The sequence below is a fragment of the Limulus polyphemus genome, unplaced genomic scaffold, assembly GCF_000517525.1.
Source record: "Limulus polyphemus unplaced genomic scaffold, Limulus_polyphemus-2.1.2 Scaffold5288, whole genome shotgun sequence".
NCBI classification, from domain to species: Eukaryota; Metazoa; Arthropoda; class Merostomata; order Xiphosura; family Limulidae; genus Limulus; species Limulus polyphemus.
In genome coordinates, this window is record NW_013670898.1 from 18,641 (window position 1) to 28,937 (window position 10,297).

The following is a 10,297-nucleotide window of genomic DNA, read 5'->3' on the forward strand; positions in this document are numbered from 1 at the left end:
TATTTAAACATCAAATGTTTTCACAGTACATTAAGCAGAATAAAAGAAGTCTCTTTCATTATAGTTAAAAACACAGAAAGTAACAAAGTCATTACTGTTCAACCTATCCAGACATAGGTCAAGATTTTACTGGTTAACCTATACAGAAGCAGTTCAAGAATTTACTGGTCAATTTATCCAAATGCAGGTGAAGTGTTTATGTTTCAGTGCTAGGTCATGAATGGTGAATCCGACATTCCAACTATATATATTCAAGTTTCCCACATTAGCTGAATATGAAAGTTTCACATACGCTATCAGACCACAAAGACTTATATACCACATAAAACAATGCTTCAGTTTGTTCACACATAATGTCCAGAGTTTAACATAAGTTAGATATTACTGATTCGTTATTAACATTCCCCCATTCACATCAAATAAATAAATTCTTCATTCAATGTCTCTTGATGGGAAAGGGGTAAGTCTACGAAATCCAGGGTTTGATTTCCTATGGTGGACCCAACAGATAGCCCAATGCAGCTTTGTTCTAAAACAAACCTTCATTTAACTCCCAATAACTACACAAAAGTCTCTCTTAGTTACACACAATGAGTGGAACATGAGCTTGCCAGGATACTAATAATTCATTTGTTTGTTTTAGAACAAAGCCACATTAGGCTATCTGCTGTGTCCACCATGGAGAATCAATCCCAGATTTTAGCATTGTAAGTTCGTAGATTTACTGCTCTCCCACCAGGGGGCATTACTAATTAATATTCTTGGTTATCAGTTTTGACATAAAAGAATGCCTAATAATGACTAAACATTTTGCTTAAAAAATAAAATAGAAAAATATCAATACAGGGGTCACTGTTATGATTATCGTATCACCAAGAAAAGTATTGCTGTACACTGGGTGTATTAACTTATTGGTATAATTATTGTCAGGATTGTTTCATTACTCTTCTTGCAGTTTTTCTGTTAATTTTATTGTATTTGGCATTATTCAAAAGAGTTATGGAATACTTAGCTGCAACTGTGCAAGCATTTCTTTGTTCATTAAGTATTGCTGTGACATTTAAATATATTTTAATGAACAATTTGTTTCTAACACTAAAAACTTTGAAAAAGTTAGGTTTATCTTGTTTCTTACATGAAAATGTTACATTTATTTTGTTTTTAACATCAAAAAGTTAGGTTTCAATAGGTACTTCCCTCTTTTCACAAGATTAGCTATTCTCGTTCATTGCTGCTCTCTATATGTGAACTTTTTTATTCTGCATGCCAGAAGCCTTCTGCACCCCCTATTGGAATCAAAAGGTTCTAACGTGTCTCTCATGCAAATCATCATGTGTCGCTTCTCCACCAATAGGAGAATAGTACACTCACGTGATGCATGCGATTTCCTCTATGCACCCCTATAGAACTATTAATTTTCGTTATGCAGCACTTGTACTCTGGTGTCTGTCATTCTTTACTGTTACATGCTCGTATTTAGTATACTTATGAAGTGGTCTTCATTTATTATAACTTCCAGATTCTCTGGAGTTTGAAAATTACCTTAATTTATCCATTCTGAAGCTTAAGTTATCGTGGGTTATCTGGCAGCCATGTCCCATACCTTCATTTCTTCCGAATAGCGTGGAGTTTTTACCTCACCTATCCTTACTATGTTCATACATTCTTTCCTGATTAGTTGTCCTCCCTGCCTGCTTACCATTCCGACCTGGGATATTAATGCAATCTTTTATTCCCTCATTTTTAACTTCATTTGCATCACTTTCCTTGCGTTCCATGTTTCACCTTCCCTGCAAACATAATTTCTTCGCCTCTGTTCCTGTGTACATTTGTTTCTCCATGATGTTTCTCATACATTTTTCCCACTTCCCCTCTTCTCCTTTATCTGGATCTTTCTTTCATACCTAAGACATCGGCAGCTAAGGAAGGTAACTCCTCATTTTGTCTAATTCCCTTCCTTTCATTTCCCATCGTTATCCTCATCCCTATCTGGATTGACTCCTATATATGGTCTGTGCTCTTCGTTGTTCAATTCCCCATATGGCTTCTTTCCTTGGTGCCCACTCCCACCTCTTTATTCCTAAGCAGTTTTCCTTGTGTCAAGATCTTTTTTCTTCTGCCCTCACCAATTGTGTTTGACTTTTGATCTTATTGACTCACTCCCCTTTGTCATCCTCCTCCCAGATTTTGTTTCTGGTGTCTTTTCATCAGATTTGACATCATTACCTTTTCCCTGGTATCTCGTCTTTGTTGGCCATTGGGGGAACTCCTACATTCGAGAATGAGGACTACAACTAATACATTTGTCTCCTCTTACCTATACAGTATTGTGGTTTCTTCCTTGATGGGTTTTAGTCTACCATCTATGCCATTTTTTAATACATTGGTGCGACTCTAAATGGGTAAGTTTCTATTCATTATTTCAGGGGCCCTTGCTTCATTATTCACTATTTGGATTTGCTTCATGGTGAGCAGTGCCTGACCAGGTATTCTTTAAATCTAAATCTGCACTGTATGCCATGTTGACTAGCACTTTCTTTTCCATGGCTTCTCACACTCACCTTTGAGATGAAGTGTTTCTCAAAATCGCTTGTTGGTGAATAACATCCCAATATTTGCTTCATAAGTTGGCCCATCTTGGACCATAAACCCCCATGGACTTCATGGTTAAAGCAAAAGGGAAAAGCTGCCCATCCCTGCCATGCCTAGATTGAATAAATCAGTATGGTATGCTCTTCAAAATAGGGTTTCCCTATCACTCATTACACTGTCTCAGATATTAATATTGCTCCGTGCTCTTCAATACATTCTCATCTCCTCCTTTTCTTCTCGTGGAGTATGGGAGTCCTTACCACTTACCAGTTCCTAAGCTGCTGGGGTGGTCGACCGTGGAGGCACCCTGCTGGATGGGTTCCACATAAAATGGCTATAACAATTCTGCTTAGAGTAGGGAGGTGGTGTTCTGCCAGTGTAGATGACATAATATCCTCCAATTTGTGATTAACCATACAAAGGACTGAGATGTCAAAATGCAGTTCACCTCTTCGATTGGGAGCCCCAATCCTACCCTCACAATGATGTCAATCAACATGAGTCCTCACACAGGTTTAGGGTTGTCTATCTTTCTCCATCAATTTCCTCCTTCTGTGTTGTGGGTCACAGCAGGGATATGTGGGATTATGCTGGATCTCCCTCGTTCTCACTTATTACGTGGATGTTATTGCCCTTTGGATGGTCCAAGCTTGTTTCATGGTTGCAGGAGTTGATTACATGCAATAGACTTCCTTCTGATACTGGATGTCAAATTCCAAGATCTATAGCTCAGAGCTAATTCTGTGTAATACCCGGGAATCAGAGTGGTTTTCATTTCCCCGTTTCTTGGGTTTGAAGTGAAGATAATATGATTTTCATCCTACCCTCATATGAATGTCAGTACCTCCCGAGGTGGTTTTGGATGTAGTTGATTTACCAAGTACAGTCTGTCATACCCTAACCACTCTATACCATGGGACACATCCTTATTTACCCACTTTTCTTATTGTGGGATTGAGTTACTGTATCTTTCTCTGGTCAGGATCACTTTCCTATTGCATTATCTCCCACTCGGATCTACTTCTCTCAATTTCTGTCATGATTTCTTACACATTCCACGTATGGGCGACGAGTATACCAGGATCAGAAGTGATGAGGTTCCCCTCTTCCGAGCCAACTCTCATCTCCAGTAAACAATTCATACTCAGTAAAACACCTAAAACTATTGCCTACAATAAACAATCCAGACTCAGTAAAACACCTAAAACTATTGCCCACAATAAACAATCCAGACTCAGTAAAACACCTAAAACTATTGCCCACAATAAACAATCCATACTCAGTAAAACACCTAAAACTATTGCCCACAATAAACAATCCAGACTCCGTAAAACACCTAAAACTATTACCCACAATAAACAATCCATACTCAGTAAAACTATTGCTAAATCATTACGAGAATCAGAGTATGAATTGAAAACAATAAAATATTACAAAGACAATGAAAAGTTAAGAATGCCAAAATCTTTCATTAGATAAACTAAAGAATTTCCCATTATCCAGGAATTGGCATAATGTAAAATTTTGTAATGGATATATAGTTGTAACCTAAAGATAAGATATACAGCCATATCTGAGGGAGCTATACATGTTTATAATTATTGCAGAGAATAAACTAGGTTTGAGAGTGATGTAAATATTTGTTATTCCTGGATGTTTAATATGTATGATGTAGAAGTAACAAAAGCATGAAGTCTAATATGTATTTTCCTATTTTTCAGTCTTGCATCTTTACACTTAAAGTCAACCCATCTAATCAGTTTCGGCCATACTTTGAGGTCCATGAAAGCAAATTTACTATACCTGAGGTAAGTGTTGGTGGTTGTTAATAGGTTCTTCCATTTAAGATATTCTGTCATTTCTTGTCACTTTGAGTATAATAATAACTAACATTTTCATAGATAGAATACATATATACTTTAGTGCCTGAGTGACCAAAAGAGCCAGGCCTGGTCTAATATTTGACATGCCAGGCTAAGCATTGAATAGTCAAAGGTTTGAGTTTTAATATGTTATTGAACACACTACACACTTTCATCTGTGCCATACTAAGCATTGAATAGTCAAAGGTTTGAGCATTAATATGTTATTGAACACACTACACACTTTCATCCGTAGGGGTATATTATAATAACACAGTCAATCTAGCAACATCGTTGGCAGGCGTTGCTTGCTTGCTGGATGGCCACAGTTTGTCCAGTGATTCTAATTTATGGATAACTGAAACTTCTGACCTGTTCATCTAGCCCATGTTTCAAATAAATGTTCAAGTTTTGGGTCTAGTTTGAAAACCAAACTAACCATCACATAAGGAGTCATTCTAATTGCAAATAAGCTAATTTCATTAGCAACAGATCTCTTGTTCTTGACTTTCATCTTTCCAAACACTTACACATTTCCTGCAATTTAATAAATTTACCTGCTATAGTTTTATTATTATTATTATAAGAACTGGTTAGAAAGTTAATGTTGTACATTTCTATTATTAAGTATCCAAGAAATTACTGTTAATTATTTAATTACTTTGAAAACAGTAGATTTATAGGCAAAGAATTTCTAATGTTGTTTTATACTGCTTTTTAAATGAATAATCAAGCATTATTTGCCTCTTCCCCTAAACTAAAGGTATAAATTGTAGTTACAGTATGGAGGAACTATTATCACACTGTAGTTACAGTATTGGAGAACTGTTATGATGTAACTTGTCTTTATGGCATAACTGTATTGTGTTCTATTTTGTGTAATATAGTTATATGACTATCATGTGGTTATTTTTATTTTCTTGTGGCCCAATTTTGTGATTAGGAAGCTAAGAGAAACTAAATCATACAGATCAAACAAGTTAGTTTTCTTAAAAAAGCCAGTTTTTGTTTGTTAAGTCTGATCTGGATTTCCAGTTTCAGCCTGTTCATGACAATCATCACGTGTTCTGTTCTCCCTGATTTTCTTTCTGTTCACCTTGTGTTCTTTAAGTTGTTTTTTTGCTAGATATGGTTTTTCCCTTGTTTATGTTTGTTTCCAAAACAATCTTACCTCCTCTCACCCAGAGCTCTCAGTCCTAGTCTGCCTTATAAGCATTGCTAAAAGTTTGTAGTAAAAGCTCACCTGTATTTTATACCCCTCAATTTACACCATTTTTCTTTTGAACATGTACTGATCATGTGACCATTCTCCACCAATCATTTTGTGCCATATATATATACTGGCAAAACTAGCTCCTACTATTCCAGAACAAACCCCACTTTTTTGATTGGCATTATAGTGTCCACGTGATTATAGACATTTGATTATGCTTGATCACACGTTTCTGTCAGTTTCTACTTTTATTTTCAACTTCCTGTATGTGATTTCCATTGTTTCTACCCCTTTGTTTCAGAAATATTTGCATTTTCTGAATTCTACTATGTCCATACTGACTTTAGTATGGCAGTAGAGAATGGTTCTGCACACATCCCAAAGTCTCAAGGTTGACTATATCTGCTGGGGATGTCCCGACTGCAATTCACAGGGAGTTCATCTTACGTTCCACCAATGATTTCTTCCTTTCACAATATTTTTTTCTGAGGAAGGTTATACCTACTGTGTGGAAAATTCTTTATACATTATACGGCACCTGCCACCTGTTACCATGCCTTCTGAGTTAGGTACTGTTCTCTTTCCCAGGCGATTCGTGTTAAGTTTTTCAAAGAGTCTTCCTCACTCCAAGTAGGTATTCCCATGTTTTGCTATTTATGTGAGCTTGTGTGGTTAGGCCTATTTTCCTCACCTATATGCTTACCCTCTGATCACACTTCTCTCCTTCTTGCTCCATATTGGCTAGATTCCTATGCTCTGGCCTTTACTGGAGCAGCAGTCCCGCCATTACCATTGGCATTGTTGCTCCTTGGACTATTGCATTTGCATGCCATTCATCCCAACATCACCAATCTCTTTTTTCTCGTGTGGCTTTGTCCAGCCCCTTGCTTCGACTCAAGGTCTCTCCCCTAGTGTAGCATCCTTGCTTTCCTGTACCATTTGACCTTCCTCCTTCTCTGTTCACCAGAGGCATTGGTCTACCTTTAAACTTTGGTCCATTCACCATGGCTTCTGCCCATTAAGTCCTTCTATTCTTCATCTGTCCCAATTCTACACCCAATTGTTTGAGCAGCGTTTGTCTGTGTCAAATGATGCTCATGATAGGGCTCCCCTGTCGAACACCTTCTGTTTCTCCTGTTTCTGAAAACCCTTCTTCCGTGTTATTTCCCTCCTTTTCTGTTTCTTTTGTCTGGTCTGTCTGCCACACCCTTTTGTTCATCCAGATTTGGATCTCACTGTTATCCTTCATGTCCTGTCTGGTTCATCCTTGGAAGTCATTGCAATGTGTTTGTTAGACTATCCTTCCCTTCAGTCCCCTTTCCTACTGCTGGCTTGCGGTCATCATCATTCCTATGTTTATGCCATTAATTTTTCCTGCTCCCTTTACTATTCCTCTTTTTTTCTTACCTTCCATCTCCCACTTGTACTCCCCTTCAGATCTGAATCAACTTTAAAATGGGGTAACACAGACACCCATTGCACTGTCTCCAGCATGTTGTTCCTATGGATTCCACACTGCAAATCTACCCCTTTCTCTTATATTGGAGCATGGAAGTCTTGACCACTTCCAGTTCCCATAGGATGGAATGGCGGACCAAGGAAGTTTCCTCTTGAGTGGATTTTGTATGATCATGAGTACCCACTTGGTGATAAGAGGGCTATTGTCATTATACTCATTGATACTAAACAATGATAAAGCTCTTCCACTGGGTGTTTTCTGCCTGGACAGACCGCACTTGGCCATATATCAAGTATCTAAGGCACTTCTTCCTGCTCTTGCATGGATGGACCATGCTAGTTGATTCTATATCTCATGCAAGGCACTTCCCCTGGATGTTTTTGCTAGCTAGACCCCACTTGTTGATCTCAAAATCTGATGGAAGGCACTTCCACTGTTCTGTTGCACTATGGACCGCACTGGGCCTAACACATCATATCTCAAGTTGCTTCCCTGGAATGTTTTCTGCCCAGTCGGACCACACTTGGCCTATTCACTTACAGTCGTACTTCAGCCCCAGTTACTTAAAGCCATTTCATGTTGTTCAGGCACCATATTATGGCTTACTATCAATACGTTTGGTACTATGTCTTGCTACTTGTGTGGAGAGAATATCACATGAATGTTGACAACGAAAGGGTTTAAACAACCTATATTAACAATCTTTTATCTATAGATGTTTTTTCTTATTAGATTAATATCCAAGGTGTTCTCCTAGATGTTGTTGCTCGGGAGGACTGCACTTGTTGATCATACAATTTCTTCTACAAAGTGCTTCCACTGGATGTTTTCTGCTCGGATGGACCACACTTGTTTTACTCTGATGTTACCCAAGGCATTGCCCTTGGCACCTACTTATGAGAGCCAATTGTTTCATACTTAATATGTTGGTGCCTGCCTGTTCCACCCATATTGGTGTTCTGATTTTGATTACTGGGAGAAGAACAAACTTGTTCCAGAAGTGGTGCTGTACCCTTCACATATGCTTTCCCTTCCTGATTTTGCACACCTGTGATTCTGGGGTGGTCACTTTCGGCCCCTCCACCTATGTAATGTGGGATTCTAGCACTGGGTGAGGGGAGGTAAGACCATTTTGGAAGTTAACACTTCCTTACACTGAAAATATATTTCCAATAGGTACTTACCTCTACTCACCCTTCCTCCCCACTGGTGTGCTAGTTTATCTGATGTGTAACTGCCAATTCTTGAATGAGAGGTTTGTTCCAGAATAGTAGAGGGAGCTAGCTGCACCAGTACAGATGGTGCAACATGACTGGTGGAGAATGATCACATGATCATTACATGTTCAAAAGAAAAATATGGTGAATTGAGAGGTATGAAAGACAGGTGGACTTTTAGAAGTGCTTATAAAGCAAACCAGGATTGAGGTTGGTCTGGGTGAAAGGAGGTATTTTTCAGTGTAAGAAAATTTGGTTCACATAATTTCTTTAACATCATCCCAGTGAATATGTCTACCAACAGACAATCAGTTTTTTCTAGTGCTTATTTTTAGTGGAAGTTTGTACATTCGTTATTTTTGAACTGTTGTCATTTAGTAAGACTAGTGATAATTATATACAGTGAACCTGAAGGATCAGTATCAGAGAACAGTCATTATGACAAGTATTAATCATATTTCAACTCGAAGGTCCAGTACTGATGAACTCTTGTCAGTTTTTTCTTCCTGTGAATAACAAAACATTGTAGTATTGTTCAATCACTTGTTAACTATTTATTGATTTACTGACATTTATTGTTTCATTTACTAATATGTTATATTTCTTTAAAAACGTCCTAAGACAAGTTGTACATTTAGTTCTTTTGCTTGGAAAGCTGTCCACTAGTCTGGTAAATTAGTATAAGTTAGTAAGTAATGAAAAAGTTATTGTTTAAGTGACTAATCATTACAACTTTGGGAATAAATTTATCTCAAATCCAACACAAATGTTGAAAGAGTTTCACAAGTTATCCTCATTCTGGATTATTGTTTTATATAAATTTGCTGAAGAAAATATTTTTTATTCTTACTGACTGTAGGTATAAGCACAGGATCAGCAATTTATATAAACCACTTACAGACATTTTGTATTAAAAGTATCCAATCTTTGCTAAGTATAAAATAAGTTGAGGTAATTCATCCGTTAGAATTGTGGTTTTTAGTTAAATCTGTTTTTATTATTCTTACAGAACAATGGAACAAACTTTGAAATAGTGAAATTAGAAGCAAATGATGATGACAAACACCAATCAATGTAATTACAGAAATGGGCATCAATGTAAGCTATCCTTATTCAACATTTTAAACACTGATAAATTAGTCTTGAATATGAATTATACTGTTAGATTAGGCTCTCTTGTAAACCATTTATGTGTTCTTTGTTTCAGTATTTGATGTATAGCAAATGATAATTAAATATCTTGCATGATTAACATTGTGTACCTAATATTTCTGTTCCTTTTACTTTGGAAAGTGAAGATTACAATACAAGAATGAAAGGTCACAACTGTTTTTTTGGCAGAATAAAAAATAAATTAGATATTTCAGTCAACTACTTTCTGTAATACAGTTAGCATCATTGGGGTAACTATGTTACCAAAACTAATCAGCTGAAATAAAAGATACTATTTTGCAATATGCCAATAAAATATTTTTGCTTGTTACTCAATGCTTTCTAAAGGTTTAAGTTTTTACACATGCACACAGTCATGGTATGTATAGGTTAACAATAGAGGAAATGGGTTCAAGAAACTGGTTAGGTTGGTGTTGTCATAGTTACACATTATTCTATTGTATTCCTCTTTGTTTTATTAAAGTTTCCTATGGAATGCATGGTTGATTTTGTATATTTTGTGGTCGCTGTATTGAGGTGTATGGAGATTTCCCTACTAATAAGATCTTCCCTACTTATCTGTAGTGATGTTAAATATGTCTAAAGATAATATCCTATATCAGTGTTAAGTGTGCCTACAGGTAAGATCCTCCCTAGTTTTTGCTGATTGTGTTATGCCTCCAGTCGTCAGTTAATTTTCCGTAAATTCGTTCTGACGAAACTTTAGCGACACAAGTCCTTTCTTAAATAAAACTGGTTTATTCTTTCTGAACATAACTTTGTGATACACTTAATTTCAACA

At 36.9% G+C, this 10,297-nt stretch overlaps 1 protein-coding gene across 1 annotated transcript in view; it reads left to right on the forward strand.

The window, feature by feature from the left end:
- Window positions 1–4,309: 4,309 nt before the first annotated feature.
- Window positions 4,310–10,297, forward strand: part of LOC111089119 (cadherin-related hmr-1-like) — a gene marked incomplete at its 3' end in the record, with an annotated part of 37,690 nt that continues 31,702 nt past the window's right edge. Inside the window, exons 1-2 of the mRNA XM_022400966.1 lie at window positions 4,310–4,400; window positions 9,353–9,441. Coding sequence (XP_022256674.1) covers window positions 9,430–9,441 — 12 coding nt within the window. The remainder of the gene's footprint in view (window positions 4,401–9,352; window positions 9,442–10,297) is intronic.